The sequence below is a fragment of the Nelumbo lutea genome, chromosome 3 (genome assembly GCF_056320005.1).
Source record: "Nelumbo lutea isolate HS-2025 chromosome 3, American lotus-T2T, whole genome shotgun sequence".
In the NCBI taxonomy this organism is placed as follows: domain Eukaryota; kingdom Viridiplantae; phylum Streptophyta; class Magnoliopsida; order Proteales; family Nelumbonaceae; genus Nelumbo; species Nelumbo lutea.
Genome location: NC_142686.1, coordinates 36,918,855 through 36,943,670, shown reverse-complemented (window position 1 = coordinate 36,943,670; position 24,816 = coordinate 36,918,855). Strand labels below are relative to the sequence as shown.

Sequence of the window (24,816 nt, the reverse complement as noted above, 5' to 3'; positions counted from 1 at the left end):
TATTCAAACCGAATGATTGAACTATCAACCCAGAAGCCGGTGTCCAATTCCGAGTCGTTTTTTAAAACCATTCTTCAAAATGATGATTCTCTTCCCTATTCAAAACTGAAAGGATATTTGTTTCCTTTAAAAAACCAGATATTATAATGAGATATTTTAAAATTTGGGTATTAAAATGAAACTGGCTTAAAATACATAATACTAGTGTACAATTTCAAATACATAGTAGTATATATGTTCTTTTTTTTAACAGATGGCGCGGACACGCTCGTTCAGGAGATCCTCTGCAATGTCAACATAATGATAATCTAATTGAAAGAAAAAGAGAAAAATAACAGAATTATGTACTCTGTAATAACTATAAATTTTCATTTGATATTTCTTTTTTGTATTAGAGAATAGGAATGGGAGAGTCAAGTTGGAAGGAGTGAATAATTTGAGTCTGTCAAGTTGAGAGGAGGAAGTGAAAAGTGACTGTATGTAGAGCTCCCCTTTCTCATCTCTTGCATGGTAACTAGAGCAGCAACGGTATTCCTGAAAATGCTCTGACCAGGTAACATTGCTACTTTTTCTTCTCTTCTACCCTCTTCATCCTTAACGGGAAACACTGCATCTATTGTGTCTTCACATTCTTTAACAAGCTTTGATACGAGGTCGGTTGTGAAGAAAGGTTGCTGCAACACCTTCTGAATGAATGGTAATCGCAACAAACCTCCAGTCCGCTTGTCGTACTTCTTCAATATCTTAGCCAACCCTGCAACAATCTGTGTCTGTAATTACACATTGATTTTAAAAATAAATTAAATCATTTTTAATACCAATTCTATTCCAAGGAATGATGGTTAATCAAAGAGTTACAGAAATTGAGGCAAGATGTCCGAAGTTTGTGGCGGTGATGGACAGTGGGACTGTTTTCTTTGCATAGATGCATTACCAAACGACCATACGAGGTGAGACTTGAGAGGACGACGACATTTCTATCATGTCAGCCAGACAGACAGACAAATGTTCCACGCATTAATATATATCTCCTGGTTTTATCTATGAATTATAAATAATAAGGTTGACGCCTTGACGGTAGTCGTTAAGTTTTTGTGGTTAATATGATGATTTAGAAACTCAAAAAAGAACCAAATTTTACAAATATGTATAATATAAATACATATAAAATACAAAATTTTACACTTTACATATTTATATTTGTATTCCTTTCAAATATAAATGTCTTATGAACAATTAATTATTATTATGGTGATGATGGGAATGATGCATGGCAATTGCATACAGCATATTGCTCTTTAATATACTGCTTTTATTTTATTATAAGGAATAAATTGGGTCCACTTAAACCTTCATCCCTTAAAAGAACCAATTCTCTTTCTAATTTAGAGAGGCACCAATTAAATATAAATTAGGGTATTAGGCACTACGATTTGGCGGATTACCTAAATCTAAATTTATAATGAAATGTCTGGGGTCAAAGTATAACCAATAGCTGGAAAAGTGTGCTGTGCATGATATGATATTCATGTTATTGACCTGTATCGCATCTAAAGCCAATGAAAATAAAATGTGTATTTTAATTAATTTAACTGCTGTAGTAGTAATAGTTATTATTATTATTATTATTAAAAAGTAAAAGGAAATAAATATTACAAATAGTTCTTTTACAATCTTGTGGTCTTATGATGATAAGTTTTTTTTTTCTTTTTGAATTGGTATATTGGAATATTTTTCTACGTGAAAAAAATATTAAGGTAAATTTAAGTATAAAAAAATAAATTAATGTATTAATTATATCCAAGTGTTTTCGTGTGATTAGATGACACTGTCATACAATGGGATTCGGTTAATTTGGCGAGGGACAATCCCAGTTTTCAGTATATATATATATATAGAAGGTTTGGAAGATCGCTGACTTGTTTTCTTTTTTTTTTTTTTTTTTTTGAAATAAACAAAGCTAAACATTGTTTTGGTTTGGTTTTGTTGATTGTAGGTTGTAGATAGTAAAAATAGGTAATGAAGAAGAAGAAAGAAAGGAATTGAAAAGTATATGGGTAAGGCTGATGGACACGGGAGGTTGGTTGGGCGTGTCGGTGTGTGGTTTCTGTTTGTCTTTCCGTGTCTTGGTAGTTTGCTAAAAAGCATGATGCCATAAAACCAAATAAGTATTAAGGGAGGGAGCTGGAGCCTGGCCCTGGAGTAGACGCCGACGCCACCTCTAAACGCAGGCTGACGCTCTGCTAGCTGTTAAACGTTTGCATTGGAAATATATGCAATTTTGAACAGAAATCTTTGTCCAGATGCCCTTCATGTTGATTTGATCATACCGATTACAAAACATCTTGGACCCCGGGAGAATAACTTATGAATATAACTAACGTCATCATGGTTTTATTGGTGTAAAAAGCTTTTGTATTTTTGTCTTTTTGTGTTTTTTTTCCCTCTTATTCCAATCGTTTGAAGCATGTTAAATTATCTTTTCTCACATTGTTTGAAAAAAGAAGTGAAATTCAACTTATAAGTTAATTTGCCATCCTTATTGATAGATAGAGATCCATAAGAGGAAAGATACACTATACCTTATGCTTCCGGGCTTGTGGGGAGGTAGGGGTGTTTCACTCGTGTATGCATCGAATTGAACTGGACTAGGGGTGTCGATTGGACTGGATTTGATCCAATCCGATTCAGTCCAATATGAGTTCATTACAAATAGATCAGGTCCAATCCAATTCAATGAATAATTTGGACCATTTTGGATCAGTCCAATTTAATCTTCGGTCCATCCAATTTGTTCAAATTCATTTTTATTTAGATTGGTTTTAACCCAAACCCGGTTCGTTGACACCTATATTCTTATCTTATATCAATGGACCGGATATTGGCTTAATCCAACCAAATTCAGTATAAATTTATTATGGACGGACCAGGTCAAGTCCAATCTAATAAATATTTTGCACTAGATTGATCCAATCCAGTATGTTTTTTTGGTCCATCCAATCCGTCCAAATTGATTTTGGATTGGACAGGGTCCAGTCCAAAACCGGTCCATTGACACCCTTAAGTTACATTAGGTTGTGGTGTTTTAATCGTTTATAATTTAACGGGAAATCTATAATGCGAGAAAGATACAGTATGGAAAGAGTTTTAACCAATCAAAACCTGCCCATGAATTTCGATAAATAACACTTTGTTACCACATTTATGATTCCAGTTTATTGGTCAATTGTTTTTTCAGATATCATCTTTTTTTTTCTATGTCATAATCGAATCCTACTTTAACATAACACATTAGTTCTTAAGCATTGCATTGTTTTACAACTTTCTATGAATTTGAATAACACAAAAATGATAAATACCAATCTCCCTTTATTATTAATCCAAAATCAATATGTAAGGCCTATGACATGAGGTGGTCTTACCTCGAGGTCTAAAGGAATTGGATAAATCAAAAAGGGGAAAAAGGAGGATCGGGGGAGAAACAAGTGGTTGGACCCTCGAAAGGACTGCCTACATACCCTTGACGAGGGATCAGGCCAATGTAGTTCATTGAAATTGTAAGTTCTAGTGAGAAGTGGAACAAAATTGCAGATGTTGTGTGGGAAGATGAGAAATGATTGGTATGTAAGGAGATAAAGAGGGAACGGACTGAAATCAAGGTGATGGGGTAAGAATGGTTTCAAAGCCTCTTAAAATGGACAAAAAACATCTATTTATACTTTTTGGCAATGTTTTTGGACTGCTGTTGATTTGGACGGTCAGACCGTTTGGCCTGAAAACTGTCCAAGCAATAGGGTCCATTTCACCCCTAACCCGTTCTTGGGTCAAAAACTGCTAACTTCATCAAGAAACCAATGACCCGAGCGGTCGAATCATCAATTTGTTTGATTCGGACATTGGTTCACAGTTTAAAAATGTTGCAAAAGGAGAGAAACACAAACCTCAGATATGAGATCTAAGATCTAGGACAAGGAGAGAGAAGAAGAAGAAGACTACAGTACAGACGTTGCAGAGTGAGATGTCACCGCCTCGCTATTGTCATCGCCTCGCTATTGTCATCGCCATTATTGTCACCGATGAGCATCCAATCATCCTCCCCCTCTTCCTTCTTCTTCCCTCCTTCCCTCCTACTTTTTCCCTCCTTCCCTCCTTCTTTTCCTTTCTCTTCTCTTTTTTTTTTTTTTTTTAATTTTATTTTCTCTCTCATTTCTTTGTTTCTTTGTTTCTTTTTTTTTTCTTTCTCAGGCGACAACAGTCTCTTCTCCATTTTCCTTTCTCATATAAACATAAATATTTGCCCTAATGTAAAGTTGCAAATCGTTTGAACCGTTCGACCCAGACGGTTGAACTACTGATCCAGAAACTGGTGACTAGAACGATTCTGTTTCTGGGTACATATTCCAAAAGTTTTTAAAATTATGTTTTTTCTCCCTATTTTATCCTTTTACTCTAAAATGTTCTTTTCACACATGTGATTAATTATCTATATAGAATCATCTTATTAATTTGTTATCTCCATGTTTACCCTTTTCTTGTTTGAACCATATATTTATTTTTTTTGTTTACCTATATTTTTTTTCTAGAATATTACCATGCTTATTTCTTATTTAATAATGCTTTCTTAATTTTTAGAATATTCATACATTAATTTTATTATTATATTGAAATATTCAACACTTTTTTAATGGGTCAAATTGACACAAATTCAATAGTTCTAACCCGATTGATCTTATCACAATTGTTAATCCACAATACTACGTAGGTTGATGCCCTTACAATATTTTCGAGAAGGATGAATAACCATAGCGGTTAAGGCTTGAACCATGAGATATGTTAGCAGTTAGCACCTCTTCACTTTCCAAACTTGAAAAAGCGCTGCGGCTGATGAGATGGGGTGAGAGTAATAATTTAGGGACCCATGATTGGGTTCTGAAGGTAGCAAACGGGAATCCCCTCCAAAACTTGCGTTTGCGGTTGTGTGGCATCAGCATCACTCATCAATTGGAGTTAGAGGCTTGAGCGGGCCAAGTAGGCAGGAATGGTGGATATGATACACCAATTAATTCATTATTCAGACTGAGCATTGAGTTTGTTCCACAGTGATATTTTGTCCTTTTGTTATAGGTCTTCATGTGTGTTATCCTAATTCGATAATTCCTTAACGACAAAAGAAAGTAGGCAGTGTATGGCACCATTATCTTGGAATTGTGGTATGTGGTTTGAAGATTTGACACGTGGCCTATGCATAGTGTAAAGAAAATGATTAAAAAAGTGAGAAAGGCGGTAGCCAAATCACATTTATTGTGGAGGCCCCGGAGTCGGGACTCAGAGGACTCAGGAGGAGAATTAATCTCATACCAAACTAGATGTAACTATAATTACAAACCACCACTACCAGAGTACCAGCCTCCAACTTGGAAAAACCGAAAAAGCGAAACTCACAAATGAAATAAGAGACATGCCTATTTTCAATCTATGGGTTTCCGCCTCTTGTTTCTCTGCACTCTACTTCCCACTCGCCCTCGTACGTACAAAAATACTACAATAACCGAAGAATGTGACAGATTTAGAATCTTAGTACTGTACTGTGTGATTGCTTTTTGAAAAAAAAAAAAGAAAGAAAAAAGATAGTGCCACTCTGTTATTTTTCCTTCAGATTTGGAGAAAAACGGTTATTAGCCTATTAGGTCATTAGGTGTAATCAGTGATGTAAGGCAAAAGCGAGGCCCACTCCCGCCATGGCCCATGGGCGATTTTATTACTAATCACAGGGGCCAATTTGAGCTTTGAGGGTATTCTACGAGTCCGAATCTGCTATCCACGAGATGCCACAGCCGCACATCTCATAACAAGATGTAAATTTTAGATCCCGCCTTGTTCCTGTTGATCGGTGAGTGAGGTTTATTCATGCCTCAGGTATACGGAATTTTTCACCCCTATGATAGAAGGAGATTTACGGTTCAGCCCAGGGTCAGAATTTTTAGGCCCAAAATAAAATTGGATAGGTGTCATCTCGGAATTGATGCCAATTTACAAGCAGTCATTGGTGCATAGAATGTGAATTTTTAATATTTTGAATGTTTATTAGATCTGCAGTGGAGTTCAAAAACCTGTATTGGGTCTGTCATACTTTTTCAGGTTAAATAGTGTTCTATGGCACTTTGCCGCCTTTCTGGCATCACAGATTTTCCCGGTAAATAGTGATTGATTGGTATGAGAACAATAGAAAAAGAAAAGTAAGAAATTTATTTTAACAACAATTTTGTCCACCCATTCAACCAATTCAACTTGGGGGAAGCTTGGGCTGCGTGGCAATGAATTTTCCAACCATTCCATCATCATTGAAAGGGACTCTTTGATCATGATTTCTTGTATGAAATGACTCATCAACCCCCTGGAACCTTTGGAACATCATTGAAGAGTGTTTGGATTTGAAGAATCCAGCAAACGAAGACTTAGTCTACAATAATGTCTATCGGGAAGCTAATCAAGATCTTTCTTGATTAGCCCCTCTTGGTTTCTATCAAAAAAAAAAAAAAGATCAATAATTCCTTACCATTTTCTTTTTGTCCTAGTATATTAAAGAATTTACTTTCGCTCAAATCTATTATTATCCACGTTAGGAATTCTCTTCATTCCCATGTCCCTTTAAAAATTTTTCTTTTCTTTTTATTTTTTATTAAAAAAAATTGTGGTTTTTTTTTTATTTTAGAAAAACAATAATGCAACTATTTTTTTTGTTTAAAAACACATGGGTTTTTTTAACCATCCACAACCAATTCAGGGATTGTTACATAGTGTGGTTAATTTGAAAATACTATGGTTGAGTTCATTTCGATCCACACCACAATGATAACAAAACATTTATTTGAAACATAGTTCATAGATCAATTCAAGTCACAGATGCAATTATTTATATAAAGTCTTGCAATAAATTCTAAAGGTATTTTATAAAAAATATCGTTTGACAAAAGCATCTACGATATCCACATAATTTCGTTTCTACCACTCCATGACAGCCAGGCAAGCTTGGTAAATTAAAATGTAAGCAGGTTTTGTATTTCCTAAATCAGGTACAAAATATGATTATATAGGGTTAAACGGGTGAACAAGGTGATCAATTCGGGTCTTTACCCACAACTCACAAGGGTCAACAAACTCATTATGCTACCTACTTCAAATTACTTTAACTTAATTAGTTAACTTTTGATTAAATTAACTTTATTTTTGTGATCCTAACTAAAAATAATGGAAACCCATAATAGTTAACTTATATTTTTCATTTTTTTGTTTGTTTTTCATTTTTTAGTTAACTTATATTTTTCATTCTTTGTTTTTCCAAATATTGACTGTTATTAAAGGAGTTGATAGAATAATAGGAAGCCTATATTTCACATATATTTGTATATACTCATAAATGTAATAATAGGACTTGTTACACAAAAAATATATAATAATATAGCATTTTGAGCTTACTGAAATTATAATTTTAAAATATTATAACACTAATTGACTAATAATATTATAATAGTTAAATTTATTTTTAAGTTAATATAAATATAGATATTTCCAATGTGCTCAGATCTACCCACACCTACCCACAAGACATTGGAATCCTACGTCAACAACATCTCTTTCACTTGTATGTTGTTATTCATGGAGAGATGTTCCCAATGTGCCACTGTAGTGTCTTGGGGGTAGTGTGGAATTGTGGATAGCAGATCCCAAGTTGATACCAACTCACACTGGATGTTGTGTTGCTAACAAGCTATTAACTTCCTTTTTTATTGGCCACAAATCCTGTCTCCTAAACCAACTTTGTCTTAAACTTTGAATTTTTTACTTCGCTTTTTAGGAATTTGGATTTGCTCCTCATAGAGTGTGCCTCACACCAACCTCACAATACATTGTAGCCATTCATTGGGAACATCTCTCTATGAATGATTAGTATGGAGAAGTTACCCATGTGCAACTAGCTCTAAGTGGTGTGAGATGCCCTTTGTAAGGAGAAAATCCTCTTTTTCCAGACAATAATAAGTATGTTTTAGTACATAAGTTCTCAATACCAAAGAAGTAAAAAAGCTTCAGAAGCTAGCAAATGAAAGGAAGAACAGAGAATCTTCACATACCCCAAGCGAATAAATTTTTTCACCATGCGGTTAGGAACAGTGACAAGTGAGGGGGAATTGATGCCTATGGGAGGGGGATATCGTACTAGAAGGTAGTTCAGACGTCAGACTAACATGTGGCTAGTTGAACTACAAGAAGAATAATATCAGAAGTCTCAAGGTGCTTTACCTAGAGCACTATGATGCTTAAGTTAGCGAAGAGTGTTGTAGCGAGTTGGTTTGCTTGTAAATATGAGAGTATGAAAGCTAAATCATGCATACCTTTTAAGGTTGGAGGTAATGCCCTTATATAGGCAAGTTGTCGTAGGCCTCATGAAACATATCCAAGATCTCTAACCCGCATAACCAGGAGTCTATTTCGCACACAAAAATGGGCTTTGTGTGAACTGATAAGGCTTATTGAGTCCTTTCGATTCGGGTGGAATAAGGATAAGGCTCGTTGACGTGCAGTGTGATCTCGAAGAGATTGGAGATGGCTGGCTAGCTTCTCGATGAGGGCTATGTAGCACCTTGGCAGTTCGGGACACCACAAGTTGCTCGGATGTAGGTCTTAGCCGAGGTGCCCAACTTAACCTAACCTGCTGAAGTATTCAGAAATGCTAAGTTGTCATCTAATCATTAGGTTGCTCTACATGTTTGCATACTAACGGATCAGGCCAAATTACCCCTCATTAGTGTCAAAGTGGCGGTGTTGTGAATGTATAGTGAAGTTTTTTGTTTTATTTTTACGTGAGAGTGTGTGGTGAAGTTAAAATTTGTTAGGTAGGTTTCAGTCATATTTCTTTCACAATTAAATAAAAAAGATATATTGTTTCATTTGCTACATATTACTTAAATATATATTGAACCAGTACAAAAAGAGTAACATTACAAAATTGTATTCTTATTCAGTTATTTGTTTCAATAAAGAGTTACATTAAATGATGCTAAATGTAGGAAAAAAGTGGAAATTGATTTTTATTATTAGTGAAAGAAAATGTCATGTAGATCAGATAAATATGAAAATATGAAACCAGATTTGCTACCTATAGCACTACTCTTCACACCAACTTTACAGCACATTCAGTATGAGATGTTCCCAACGTATGGTTAGGATTTATTATTGTAAGGTTGGTGTGAGGAGCACTCTATCATCAGGAAAATCCGAATTTATTTAATATTAGGTAGGTAGAGTTGTCAACGGGTCAGGTTTAGGCGGAACCGGAACCAACCTGATAAGAAAACACTAAGGACTCAGAATTGAATCGGACTGATAGGGTCTACAAATTTATACTCAGAACTGAACCGATCGATTTTCAAAATAATCCGGTCTAATCTGATAAACCCAATTATAATTAGCCTACTGAAAATATTATATCTTATTAATTTATTAATATATTATACATTCTCTCTCTCTCTAATATATATATGGGTTGAATCTGAAATGATTCTAAACTGGGTAGAACCAATTCCAAACAGATAAGAATCGAGATAATATATCAAGAACCGGAATTGATCCAATCAGTTCAGATCCACCGGATCCGGTGGGTCCAATCTGACTCCACTGATAACCCTAATAATATTAGGGAAAATACAAATTTAAAAATTGAGATTATGGTCACTCTGCCAAGATCCATTGTTGAAAACTTGCAAGCATGGTTTTTGAACTGTCGTTGATCCAGACGGTCGGATAGTTCGGCCCCAGAACCATTCAGGCAACCGGTTCTGTTTTACCCCAAATCTGGTCCCTAGTCAAAACCGTTGAATCAGTCAACGACCCATTAACTTAAGCAATTGAATCATCGACCCATTCAACAATTTTTTATCGTTTTTTATTTTTAATTATTATTTTTAATTATTTTGTCAGAACAACCAATCCATTCGAACTAGAGAGTCAAAACGATTCCATTTCCGAATCGTTTTTTAAAACCATGCTTGCAAGGATTGGGTTGGGAAATGACACAAGTCATAAGTGTACACGAAGAAGAAAAGAAGTTGATGAGATTCTGAATAGTATATAAGACAGCGTTTAGAGGACTTAATTTAGGGTGATCCGCATTGTACACGCTACACATATGCTATCAGCTCATCTCACTTTTGAGGGGGACAATGAAGATATAGTGTGGTACTCTCTGTCTTGTATCAGGAGAAAATTTTAGATCGTTCAATGCCCAATCAACGTGCTAATCGCTGACGGCACAAGGATTATGCAAATCTTTCTCTAATGACTTGGTCGGTTGTCCATACTCTGACTTCTCAAACCCAACACATTAATGGAGAGTGTGAAGTTGGAGGCTTGGAGCAGCACAAACTCGCTAACCCACTTGCTTTTACTTATAACAACTCTCACACAATTCTTTGACAGGTCACCTAAACCTAATATCTGCATTTGCTTTGCTTGTAAAGTAAATTAAACCAACCTTGGTCCGATTGGCGTATGATTCATTGGACTTAAGTTAATGCATTTACAGATTTAAGGATTGGATCTGGTTTCATCGAGTTTTAATTGAAGGGTTTGGGTTCAACTTTGATTAGGCTGAATTCAAACCTATCAAATTTTTAGTGGAACAAACTGAAAAATTAAATTTAAATCCAATTTCATTTATCAAACCAAGCTAAGACATGCCAGAATACAACTTTATTCAGTTCGATTACACTCTTAATTGTGCTTATTAGATCAGAAGGCAGACAAAGAATTTTGCATCTAGAGGTGTAAATGGACTAATTTTGGGTTGGACCCATTTAAATCAAAATTAATTTAAATGAATTAAACAGATCAATAAGACATATTGAATTGGACCAGTCAGACAGTACTCAGTGGTCGAAAGTATTTATTGGGTTGAATTGGATCAGTTCATCCATAATAGATTTGTATTAGATTGGATTGACTTTAGTCCATTGATAAAATAAAAATAATCATTCATGTGCCAATGGACCAGATTTAAGTTAAAATCAGTCTAAATTAAAACTAATTTGAACAGATTGAATAGTCTGGACCAATTCAAAATGATCCAAAAATATTCATTGGATTGAATTGGACCTAATAGCAATCCGATCCAATTGATAACCATAACGGGACCCAGTATTCCTGATTCGAACCATTACATGCCTTCTATTTATCTAATCCTCAAACAAATTAAGCAGGCCAGTAGTAGTTGTTGTCCATTGTCTGCAAAAGGAAATTAAAGGTAAAAGCTAGAATTTTAGGACTTAGGCCGGTTCCCACCCATCAGAGCTAATGGACCATGCTGGAGTACTCACCATCTTGTCTAGTGGCTTCCTCGATCGGGGAGCGTGTTAGCACTTAGCAGGCTACATATGGATATGACAGAGATAGGGATAAGAGTTACAGGTATATAATCTAGTCGAGGGGGAGAGATGATAAGATCTGCTTTATCATCTAGTGAGGAAGAAATATCTATCTCACCAATGCTGTAATGCATTACTTTTTCCCTTTTTCTTTTTATCTCTCACGATAAGGCCCAATCATATGAGTCCAAACTTGGATAATTAGTGCCATGTCAGCGCCTTGTAGGAGTTTTATTTTCTTCTTTGCTTTTATTCTTTCTCTCTTAAAATGTTTTTGAAAAATATCATTTTGGCATTTCTTACAATGAAAATAACATTCTTTTATCTTTTTTCTTATATGGTATTGACTGACACCAAATAATAATATAAAATATGAATGGAAACTGAAATTAGTTATATGGTATTTTTTTCTTATAAAGGGCGTTCTTTTTTCAGATATTTTCAGATTTTGGTTCCCAATGAAACTATTTAAGTGATACCCATCTCCTATGTGAATAAATAACGTTCTCACTTAAGGGAAAAGTTGCCAACACTTGAATGAGATAAAAATGTCTCTTTTAATAATGGATTTTCATGACTAAAATTGTTATTGCCTTGTTTATATGAGAAATAAAAGAACATAGATAAATGCACTTAGGCAGATATAAGTGTTTCCTAAGAAAAATTTATCCAAATAACTATATTTACCTGAATAAATAATTTACCAAAAAGTAAATAAAGCCTAAAACAAAAGAAAATAGTATCCTTCCTTTTCTTTTCGAATGAGCCAAGGAAATGATACATAGTCAGCATAATCAATCATTCACGGGCACATTTGAACAAATATAATTGTGGGGTTACAAGGCTGAAATGAAAAAGTAGTCAATGAAGGGAGTTGGTTGTTTGGTGGATGGTTAAATTGATTGTTGTCATTTCCAATTCCATTGCTATGGCTTAAGTCGTCAAGGGGAAAAGGTCTTTCTAATATGTTCAGAGATAACTTCGCTTGTACGACAAGCAGAGAGATGAAGTCGGCAGCCCAAATCACCCTTTATATGGAGAACCCCTTTTCTTTGCATTTTTGTCATGTCTTCCACCTCTCCTGTCCCCACTACTTAATTGAGCTTATCCTAGGACTATGGATATATATATTTAAGTCTTTAAAATTCCATATTATTAAATCAAAGAAAAAAAATAATCAAATTAAAGAAAGGGCATAGAGGTCTTCAGCAGGAACTTGTACTTGTCTCATCAATTCATCATGAATATAAATAATGCAAATACAAAATGGACAATTAAGGTTATTTAAAAACACAAATTTCTAAAAGAAACCTTAATGAAAAATGTTTCCATGATTTTATAACACGATTTGATATTGTATGTATATTGTATAAAGATTTTGAACCTTAGGCTCCATTTGGAAGAGTACAAATACAATATATGTATTGTGTAAAACCTTGAGAGCAACCAACTTGTGGAGCCATAGTACCCTATCTATATTGACATTTTAAAGTTCTTGTATTCTAAATATATAATAATCTAGCACATTAGCTTCTTTTATTTATACAACTTTGATCATCTTCTTTTTTTGTTTTAATTTTAAGAATTCTGAATATTTTATGCTGGAAAAAGGCTGTAAGGCCCGCAACAAAATGCATCAATACTTGGGACCAGGGATGGCAACAAGTTGAGTTGTGGTTATCCCAAACCAAACATTATTACATTATATTGAGTAGCAAGTTAGCAACCAAATCTGGTTTGCCTTGTGAAGGAACTTTTTATGGTTAAACAGTATGGTTTGAAGCTCCATTGGACCAGTTAATTTGAGTGGTTATTAACCTTTCTCAGGGGTATAATTGTTATAAAATGTATAGAAGAGTAGAAGAACAAACCAAGCATTTATCTGCTCAACTAATAAATGATAATTAATTAAAAATAACTTAAGATATAAGTGATCCTATCAGTATCAGAGCAGTAACCAAGCATATCAAACAAAGAAATAATCACTGTCCCTTCTCTTGTCTAGTTCTTTCTTCCTCATTTGCCAACGAAGGAATAAGAATGGAATAAAAGGGATCAGAGAAAAGAAAATTCGCCACTAATTTGTTCTAAATGCTAAGGCCGTGTTTGGTTGCAGCGTAAGTGTAAATTTTGATTTATTTTATTTCAAAATTTATCTTAATTTGGTCCATTGCAATACAAATAGACGTGGCAATCGGGCTGGGTGGGTTGGGTTTGGATTGGGTCAAGGTATTTTGGGTTGATTTCAGGTTGGGCTGTCAAATGCTAGACCCTAACCCTAAATGTTCGGGTTAGGGTTGACCCATGGATCAATTCGGATCATCCCAAAAAATAATTGAAATTTTAAAAAAATAAAGAAAAATTACATGAAAAATGTCAAAATTAAAAGAATTAACCTTAAAATTCTAAATATAAAATAAAAACTTGAACCTTTAACAATTTAAAGAGTAAACAATAAAAAGTAAAGACTAAATAGAAAAAATTAAAGAGTGGAAACTTCTAACAATGCATAAATAATCTCAATTAGACTTGACAATCGAATCAGCGGGTTGACCCATGACCCAGCCCAATCCATATTTTTTTTGGGTCGTTTTCACATTCGAGTTGCTTAAATATGAGACCCTAACCCTTTTTTTTGGGTCGGGTTCGCGGGTTTAGTCAACTTTTTGCCGGGTCTAAGTGAAGTAAAAAATACGACCCGAAACAGAGTAAAATAAACCCCAAAATAAAATTAAAACAGATTTTGCATTCTTTTTATTTGCACTTCCATGCATTTATACAAATACAGATAAAATTGCAGTAGGATTAAGGTTGTGATAAATGAGCCAAACTGATACTTGCATCGATTCCGTATGGCTTACAAAAATTAAATCAAATTATTGAAATTCATATAAGATGCGTTCTTTTTGTTTCTTTTTTTTTTTTTTTTTTTCTTGACCGTGTGCTCTTACACTAGTTTCAAATAACATGAAATCCACATTATAATGAATGACCCAATGCAATAACTGTTAAAAAAAACCATACCTCCCAAATCATAAATGTGATAGTGAACATAGTATTATTTATCAAAATTTATGGGTGAATTTTGATTGGCCAAAACTCTTTCCATATCAAATATTTTCTGCATCATAAATTTTCTTTTTTTTTTCTCTGAAGCTGGAACAAATGGCAATTAGAAATTTAGACCAAACCTATGAAAGTAAATCAGCCCTCCACAAGATTGCCCCCCACAATGTCCCACAGCATATCCCTGCCGTGTATTGAGAACATCTTCCAATGATGATATCATTATCGGGAGATGTTCACAATATACGGCAGAGATGTGGTGTGATTTGAACTCCAAAACTATTTCATTGCCATCACAAATGACGTATTGTCTTGGGTCTAATCAGCCAATGCAAAATTTTCAACCTCCGCACCAACAGCTGAAATAAAAATTTTAGTCTTTGGCTTGAGAAAAAGAATATTCTTAAAGGGAACAAGACCCATTTAGCAGAGAATCCTGATCCCTAAAACATGGGATATGTGAGAAGTTCCTAAGCTTGGTCTTACCAAAAAATGAAGGAGAACGATATCCATTGATCATGTGATAAAGTTATGTTATGTGTATGCTTGTCTATGCATCCATCCATGTATGATGTAGCTCAAACCAAGATTTGGCCAATTCAAAAAGATACAAGTAACATTCAGGTCATTAGATGGAATTATATTGTCACCACCTAACCAACTTTACTATTATTTTTCCTTTTCTTTTCTTTTGGGTGGAGAAGTAGCTTTAATAATAGTGGTGTCTTGAAAGAATAAATTTATAAAATGCATATATTAGTATATTACCTCCCTTGTTTTAAGGAAAAGCAATATTAACACTAAAGAAGACAAAAGCTGAGTATGGAATCGTCTTCATCATAGCTTAAGATTTATGTTTATATATGTGTGTACATGATATGCATTCTACTTAGGGAGGACCAAATGATCAAGTAATGTTCCACTTGTAAGAATTTTTTTAGGGGCAAAAAGAAACCCGTGTCCAAAATAAACCTTTTTATTTTGTGGGTTTCTTTACTTTAACTTACAACGTTAGATGTGTGTGGACAGCTGCTATCCACTCGCTTTGCAGAAATAGCCAAACAGGTGGAGGTAACATAAGGTGTTTTGATGTGTGTGTGTGTGTTTTTAAACTTTGAACTTTAAGTGGAAGAGAGGGGACGTAGTGAGCTGCTACATGGGCCGGATTAACCTGAATAGAACCTAAAAACGATGGGCTAGGTTGCATCAGGTTGAAATTTTGTTTAAGGTTTGCGATGTATTTCAAATAAGAGAAAAGGAAAATGAAAAGAATTGTTGAAAGAAGTAAGAAGAAAAAGGAGAAATAGATGTAATTTATTACTCAAAGAAGTTGGTGATAAGGTTTGGGAACTATATGATCCACTCACTAAATAATAAAGAGAGACTGATTCATCCAAGAGAGAAATTTTTAAATATCAAAGAAAGTTTTTACCTCTTACAAACAAAGGTAGAAATCTTTTTAGAAGGCTTTAATCATGTTTCATTCATTAAAGAAATTGATACAAATAGATGCCAATAAGGCCAAGTAAAGTTCAAAGACAAATTCTTAAGAACAAAACAAAGAGACAGATGTGGGAAAGTCGGAAGAACTTCTGCAACCAAAGCAAGTTGACTTATCATCACCAGCAGAAGTGGATATGGCGAACAAACTGGCAATAGCAGTTTCCAACTAAAACGAAAACTGACAGAGGAGGTTGCAACGCCACAAGCCATGATCTGTAACTTCCAACCACTCCAAACCAAACTGCAAAAGATGGCAACATCTTAACTGTCGTCCAACACGCCGGAGAACTGTAGCGTCCATTCGCAACGCCAAAAAACTGTAACTAGCATCCGAAATGTCAAGGAACTGAAATTGCCATCAGGACGTCGGAGCACTGTCACTGCCATTCTGGACGCCAGAGAATTGTAACTGCCTTCCAAGGCTCTGGAGACAGCAAAACAAGTGGCAATTTCCACCGGTGATTTTCGCATAAAGGAGACTAGAGCAGGGACTCCGTATCAAAATGTCCGCAGAAAGAAAGCAAACATAGAAAACAGGGAAGAGGGGAGAAACAAAGTTAACAAGGAGAGACAAAAGAACAAACAAACAGATTGGAAAAGGGAGAAAAGGAGAACAAAAGAATAGAAAAAGCAAAAATGAAAGAACTTAGAGAAGGAGAACAGAAAAGGGAAAACAAGAAAAGAGATGAAGCACATAAATAGAGAACAAACTAACATAAGGGAACAGGGGAAACAAAGAGAACAGAATGACAAAAAAAAAAAAAAAACAGAGAAACGAACAAAGCATCGAAAGGAAAAGAGGAGAAAACCTTGAGAGATCTCGAGATTAAGCCTCTTTAGAAACAGAGAGAGGAGGGGGGTGACCCCCTTTGGGGAGTCACCCCTAGCAAACTTCTAAACGGCGGACGACGAACAGAAGAGAGAGGGGGGAATGAAGAAACACAACAAAGGTAGAAATATAAATGCCTAATGTTTGAGATGTTTTAATATAGAAATAAGCATTTAATATAAAACTAATTATTAGAAACACATTAACAAACTGTTAGAAATCCACCAATCAAAATTTCCATTGAAATCCTAGTGAATTAAGGTCAATCTGTCTTATCCTTTGAAAACAATTTAGGGTTTGTCTGCTTCACAATCAGAATTGAAACTTGGAATTGTCAATTCCTCCCACCTGTTTGGTTCATATAAGAATTAGAATGGAAAACTAAATTGGGATCAATTGGAATGGATTCTCATTCCAAGGGAGGGGAAGGGAACGGTCATTCTCTCAAATGGGGAATGCCATTCCACTAGGAATGAAAATGGGATTTTGATTATGCCCAACCAAAGTTCTTAATTGAGGACCGCAGAGCTCCCTCCATTTGGCTGCGGCCAAGCACTACACTCCTTAACATTGGAACTGGGGGAGTGGTGTTCAGGTGATTCCCCAGTTGGCTAAAGACACCACATGGCGAGGTCCGTGGTTGCTTTCCCCGGACTGCATTAGTGTCATCATCTCGAGACCAATGGGGGAGTGCAACCAAGGAGTGTCCTACACAAACAAGGAAATGGACTCCACCGAGGCAAGGGAGTCCCCCCAAAGACCTCGGCAAACAACCTCATCCTGACAAACCCAAAAAACCCAATCCAACTAGGACACAGACACTCAACTATAAGTGAGTATTTCCCATTCAATGTAAAGGACTTCAGACTTTTGGGCTCTACACTCAATTGAACACCCTTCTTGCATTTAATTTGGTTCGTCTCGATCGATCTCTTCACCACTCACTAACTTGAGTATCGGAGTGCCTACCCGGAGAACAATTCCTCGGGCCTCTAACTCTTCCTGTGATTGTTGACCTCAATGTGCGGCTTCGTCCTTCCACCTCAGCTTCATCCAGTTGGTAGGACTATCTGAATACAAGCTCAATTCGAAACACCTCAGATTGGACAACATCAGTATGTATGTATATCAACAATTTCAAGTTTGAAAATGTTTTTCAAAAACACGATAACTATATCTTTTTCCATATAACAATGTTGAAACTGAAGTGAACTCAAACCTTATGAAATAAGAACATTTGGCAACCCAAACCCAACCCAACTCCAAAGTTGGGTTGAGGGTTCCACTTAGGATTGATCTCAACCCAACCTAAGTCGGCCCAACTTGCACCTCTAGGCTCTGGAGAAGGGTAATGTATGTTCTGATTTAAATGAGTGTGTGTTGCATAAAATCATTCTATCATGCGTTGCTATTTCCATAAATACATACACCCGCTATATATTCTTTTGATTAAAAAGAAGAAAAATTGTATAAGCACGTAATGAACTTGGTCACCAAGGTCAAGGTGCCAAAACATCCTACACCACTGTCTTGATGGTTGGTCTTAGATGTTAAGTCGAGTACACTGGAGTGGTAATGTGTAGAAGAAGAATCAATTTGTCAAGAGTGAAATCATGAAGACTCCAAAATTTTGCATTTTCGTTTAGAGCAAATCTAAATACCTATTTATGCACCTATCTCTTTTAAGTGTTTTTTAATTGTTTTTTTTTTTGTTCTATGAATCATTTTCCAAAGAATATGATCCTTGTTTTTTGTTGATTAAATTTTGTGGTTGGTTAGTTCATTCAATTGTTTTGATTTTTGGTGTAATAGATCTTTGATGTATACATGTATTGCACTTTGAACACATTGGATTAGTTCAAATATTCATGAACGTTACACCATTCATTAGTGGTGGCTTCTACATTATATTAGTCAATGCTTTCCTATAATATTAAAAATTAAAACCATCATAAATTGATTAAGCCTAATGAGTTGGGTCTGGGCTTGGCCTATTTACTAATGGGCCTTAAGGTGTTAGTTCCATCCCATGTGACATGTGTAGTCACTGTACTGTTTCCCAAGCATTACCCATCGTGGACCGGATTTCATTGGGCCAAAAGATGGTAATAAATGCAAGTTGTTTTTTCAATAGGACAGCCCCAGCAGAGCTTAACTGGGTCTTGATATTTATGGCTTATAAAAAGTTGGCCCAGGTCGGCCCATGTCCATGTGATACAGATACTTAAGGGCGTATACGGGTAGATAGTAAATGATTTTTGTCTGCTCTAGCTGTAAAGGGGTTTTGTTGCCTCTTTGGGGGTAAACTAGAGACCTTAGACTAATAAGTTGGAGCATGAGCATCATTCATTGTTTCCATTTGGGTTTCAGTTTGTCTCAGCGTAAATAAAATAACATTAATAGAAAATTTTACTAGTTTTCCTTTTTTTTCACCTATTTTACATGGGAACCTGTTGATGTCATACATTCACAGAAATGGGTAAGCAGCTAAAGCTTCAGATGCCTACAACTGCGTGGAATGGGTAAAAGTAAAAAAAGCCATCATCAATCCATGTGGAATAGTGGATGTGGACCAAGGAAAAGGAAAGCAACCAAGCAACTAACCGCCTTCAATATCAATATACTTTTTATGTTGATCTATTCAACAATCTGATTCACTTGGAAATATCACATTTACCAATCCAACAGCTCGGAATTTAGTATTAAGGAGCCATAACTTTTCCTGACTTAGAATGGTGAGGGCTGAGAAGCATCAAATCATGTCGTAGTGCAATGAGACCCATCCCATCATCAAGTCTGAAGACATCTTTTTACCTACCCACTGGTGGGGATTGGGGTCATGGCAGCCATGACCCACCCACGCAGGCGCAGGCAGGATAAATGGATAATCTCTTCATTGAAGAGAAGGTGGGTGAGGACACACCCCATTCAACTAAAACGGGCGACAGGATAAACAAAACAGAGGAGGGGGTTGAGGACACACACCCCTTTCAGCAATAACTACTAATGAAGGATAACCCAACAGGCCAACAACAGAAACTATTCTTTGGTGGAAGAAAAGAAATGTATTGATTTTCCTTTCTCTGAATTTAGCAATTAGTAATAGTGTAATAATACTAATACATCCCAGCATGCCTCCTAAACTATTCTCTACTAGTATTTCTCGTTTCCGTTGCTCAGTCCAAGCCAGATGGGGAGGAAGGGAAGACCTAAATTTTTGTTGCAGACGACCATTGCATTCAAATAAGCTAAAGCATTATTTGTTAGAAGTTGAATGAAACAGTAGCACTATTGCAGATAAGTAGCAAACCTAGCTTCTAAAAACAGGAAATATAAAACTAATTGGTTGAGTTCTACTCTAAACCAACCTCACAAGATTCACAAGGGAATCAGTGGCTCCTACCGGGTCCCACGGGGGTAGACAACTACATTTATTCACCAGCGTCCTGGGCACAACAGCCCACATGACTACCCACTTTCTCTAGTGTTTACTGTTTACCAAATGTGTACCATTCACATTTAAAGACAGCCCAACGTATGGAGCCATATAGGGCTTTTATAGGTTTCTTACACAGACAGAGTGGTTCCCAGTTGTGAAACTTGAGCTCTAATATTCCTTCTCCGTTAGGAGGAGCCATGGGTACCGCTGGGGAAGCCAACAAGAGGAAAAAGAAGAAGCACATCAGACATGATCTTAGCTTCTCAGCAAGCTTGCCTGGCAATGTTCGTGGGGTTTTTGCTGACTCTATCTGCGCAGTGAAGTACTCAGTCAACCCCTTTGTGGATTTTAGGGAGTCCATACTTGAGATGATTAGGGATGTAGGCGTCCGTGATTGGGAGGAGATGGAGGAGCTAGTTTACTGTTATTTGGTTCTCAACTCATCGGAGATACATGGGTTCATTGGAGATGCTTTTCTCAGCTTGTGCTTGTCATAAACAGCCCAACTGAGCTTTGTTTGTATCCCTGATTCTGTTGATAGAAAGAAATAAAACAACTTCATATTATCATGCTTGTAGTGTTGTTATGCTGTATGGTAATCCGTTTAATAAGTCACACCATGTTTGGCCTTCGAGAGCTTCTGTTTGCATCTATTACCCTTAAGATGGAAAACATATAATCAGAATAGGACCCTCCATCGGAAATTAAAATGAAATGAGGCGTGTAAATCTGCTCTATCAAAACACTTGACACCTAGCAATTTTGTCCATCTGGTTGGGGCTTGGCTTTTTGCGTCTCTTCAAGAGGATGGTTGGGTTAAAGCATTCTTTGACATGAAAATATGATGTGATGCGATCAGTTCAATTTAGAGTGTGCTACATTACAAAACCAACTGACGGTTTGCAGTATGCACAATTGCCGCAGGTCCTTCTGGACGCCGGGAGGCCGGGAAATTGTCCTTTTTGGTCAGCGATAAATAGTTAATAATGCAAATTGCAATGCATCATATCAACAAACAGTATATGGATGTTGCGTTTACAAAGCAAATGACCAAATGCTAGCTTTATCTACACCACAATCCAGAGTCCCGACAACCACTTAAGCATGTTAATCTGGTTACTTGTACATCCTTCCATTCCTCATAATGGCAAAACAAGTTGGCATCCAAAACGATAAATCTTCCTGCATCAATTTGATACATGTATAATTGCAGGATTGGGCACGTCCCATTCACAAAAAACAAGGAAAAATAATCTCCTTTTCATAATAAATAGTAAAGAAGATGGAGGAAGACTCGCTACCTTATTTCTGCAGTCTTTTTTGTTTGTTTCATAGGGCTACACAATACCCATAACCCCCCTTTCCCCCCAAACCCTGGTGACAGCGAGATTTGATCCCAAGCTACAACCAGAGAGAGAGATCTTACCATCCGCCTTATAGCCAGACCTTATAATGATGACAATCCGGGGAAGGAGGGCAAGTCCAGCATATTACCCCAATTGTGAATTGTCCCAGCATTTAATTTGGATGGGGAGGGTCAAGGACTCAAGGGTGAGTGATTACAGATTGCATGACTGAAATCATTTGCTAAATCTTTGGTCACCGGAGATAAATCTGAAAAGTGAAAATCCCTTGCTTGCAAGGTGCCAAACTGATTGATTGGTAGGGTCTCCGGCTGGTTGTAGCGGAGATTTGATCCCGCCTGAACCAGGGGTAGGGAGTTATGGGTTTGGGGGATCAGGGATGGGCTACCCCCCTGTTGTGTCCCCTGGAGCAAAATAAGTGAAAACCCCTCAGCTATCGACATGTCTATTTGTCAGCGCTCCCCCAACAGCCCAACTTGCATTTGCAGACTAACTGCATCAAGCAACCTCTCCAACCACTTTAAACCAACCATTGCTGATTGTGCCCACGGTCTACCATGATCTTACACTTCACCGTACCAAACCGAATTCCTTAGAAACCAAGTTAAAGTTGGCTGCCTCTCTTGGGCATTTCCTCAATGCACCAGGTATACCTACAACTCTTGTCCTTTACTGCAAAGGGAATCACTTAACTGCTGGTTCCTATCAATGGAACTCGACAGGTTTTTACTTTGTTGTTTACTGCTAAAACCAACAAATGCACAGATTAAGGTGGGAAAAAAAAGGACAACTCAGGCAACAGTACGGAAACGCTTTTCACATACATGATACATCCCCTTCACTGGAGGAAAATTAGGCAATGCTTATTTTCCTTTTTCGACATGTAGAAGAATAATGAGTTGGGCTTTCTTAATCCGACTCACCTACAGTTGCAACAACCTCTCTAACTGACAAGAGGCTGCACCATATCAAATACCAACATCACCTCCACATAATTATATGAACAAGGGAGCTAGGCAGCAAAACAAGAAGCCAAACCAGGGAAACTATGGGCATGTTAAGATTGTATCCACAAGATTCAGCAGTCCAACTTGAGTGGTCCTTGGAGAATATCACCACAACATTCTTCAAATGTATCAGATGGCAGGTGGAAGAAACAACAGATCCTGTCAACTGTCCTTACCATTATTTCTGTGACAGCACTTATCCAGGGAATTATCCATACATCGTAGACATTTTAGTACTGAGCTTCACAGCACTTTCTTATCTATCAACTCTGGTCATTACCGTTCTGGAAATCTCCAGGGGCAAAGGTGCCTGTTATATTCAGTCATCAAGGAGGTATTGGCTGCCTTCTGGTCCAATCGTCTTTCCACTTATCCTCCTGGCCCTTGCCAAGGGCCACCGCATCAATACCATATTTCCACTCTCATGCATGGGACCTGCACTCCTTCAATTGGTTTACATTTCTGCTCTTGCTTTTAATAATGTAGCTGACAAGAATATCATTTATGCCTTGTTTGAGTTGTCAGCAGTTTCTGGAGTCTTGCATTCTAGTCTCTACTTGGATTCCATCATTTTGCCATACTACACTGGACTGGATGCTCTAGTTTCATCAACCTTCTCTGGTGAGTGCATATCATGTGTGTGCCGGAAGGAAGCTCTAGTGGTAGGAGGGAGGTTGGTCTCATACAGAGGATGGTCAGCAACAACGTTTTCTGTTGTTGCCACATTGCTTTGGAGGATTTTCTGCAATTTGTCTGGAGAAGAGAAGGGAAGAATTCTGTTGGTTAAATTCATATTGGAAGGCCTGGGTTGGATCTTGATAACCATAGATTGTCTTTATCTCATGATAAATTCAATACAACTCAGGTCACTCGAAGGAGGGGTGGCTTTTGGGTGTCTACTTGTTTTAATTTCTCTTCGCATCTTAAGAATGCTGTGCACTCCATTGTGTGGCTCGATGCCATTTTGGGCATTGAAAAAGGAAATAGGTTCAAAATCTGGCATCATGATACAATAATGGGAACAAGTTTAGTAATTTATCATGTAAATTGCACTTTTTTTTATTGCTCTTGGATTTACCAAAAAATAGGGCACTCAGATAATACAAAAAGAAATAACAACTCTAAAAACCAGTGAAGTGTTGTCGCACTGTATCTGTATGTAAAAAAAAATCAGTATATGTAACCATTTGTTCCAGTAGGTGAAAGAAAATTCTGTTACCTTGAAAAAGATCATCTATTCAATGAAGTAGAACCACGAAAACAAAATCTCCAACTAAGTTACAAGAAAAATATCCTGCAGCTGCTGTCCATCTCTAGCTAAAATTCACAAGCCCTAGGTCAGGAGTAAGTGGGTGCAGATTTGTACGGATGCAATTAATTTTAGCAGAAAACTTGGGCAGGGGGCATGCATATTACCTTGTGAATTCATTCATATTGCCCATCCTTGCTGTCAAATGTTCCATGCTGCAGACTGATCAACTTCTCTCATGAAATGAACACCACACTCATGCAGCTTTTGGGAAGACAATAGTTGTAATTTACTCCCTTATTTGACCAAAAAGTAACAGCTTAAAATACAAAATACTACTGATCGCAATCACTGATCTACAAGGCCTAAAACTACTTGACTAGAGTTTAGCACCTGACCAGTGACCACTCATTGTTATTATTATAAAATAATTATCAGAATATCAAATAATAAATGGCAACATCTTGCTAAGCCAATGTTTTCAAAATCAGACCGGACCGGAAAAAAGGGAACAGGTCATCCCTTTCACCCTATAACCATCTTTTAGCTAAAAACTGTTGATTTGGTCAGTGAATCACTGACCCAGGTGGTCGAACCGTTGACCCAGATAACGGTTTTTAACCATTTTTACTTTTTTTTTGTCAGAATTGATCGTTCAACCCGAGAACCAGACCACTCGGCTTCTATTGGTGAAAAACATTTCATGGGATCAGAACTCCTCTCATTACCACAAGGATTTAATTTACAAGAAAATGTTTGTAATTTACTCCCTAACTGGGAAGAGCAGTCGTGGTTATTCCACCCTAAGAAGCAAAGTATTTAATAGCTTGTTCAGGTTAGAGAGAGAGATCGAGCCAAGTATTTGGCATCTTGCCTTAGGAATCTAATTCAAGATTGGAGTCACACCAACCATTAAGAATATCATACCTTTGGGATAGTTGA

General features: G+C 36.6%; 1 protein-coding gene, 1 long non-coding RNA gene and 1 pseudogene across 2 annotated transcripts; 1 reads left to right on the top strand and 2 right to left on the bottom strand.

Moving 5' to 3' along the window:
* Nucleotides 1-413: 413 nt before the first annotated feature.
* LOC148864261 (SPX domain-containing protein 3 pseudogene) lies at nt 414-975 on the bottom strand (annotated as a pseudogene).
* Nucleotides 976-17,747: 16,772 nt separating this feature from the next.
* On the bottom strand, nt 17,748-24,171 carry LOC148864259 (uncharacterized). Its single transcript, XR_016110343.1, has 3 exons — nt 24,042-24,171; nt 23,845-23,942; nt 17,748-17,885 (listed from the first exon to the last, which is right to left on the bottom strand). It is a non-coding gene; the product is annotated as an uncharacterized LOC148864259 (long non-coding RNA).
* On the top strand, nt 20,276-23,670 carry LOC148864260 (uncharacterized). Its single transcript, XM_088979740.1, has one exon. It carries the CDS (start codon nt 22,667-22,669, stop codon nt 23,639-23,641), a length of 975 nt encoding a protein of 324 aa, XP_088835866.1. The 5' UTR covers nt 20,276-22,666; the 3' UTR covers nt 23,642-23,670.
* Nucleotides 24,172-24,816: the final 645 nt, after the last annotated feature.

Excerpts from the sequence above, each read along its gene's own strand:
- LOC148864260 (XM_088979740.1), top strand. The coding sequence starts at position 22,667 with ATGGGCATGTTAAGATTGTATCCACAAGATTCAGCAGTCCAACTTGAG.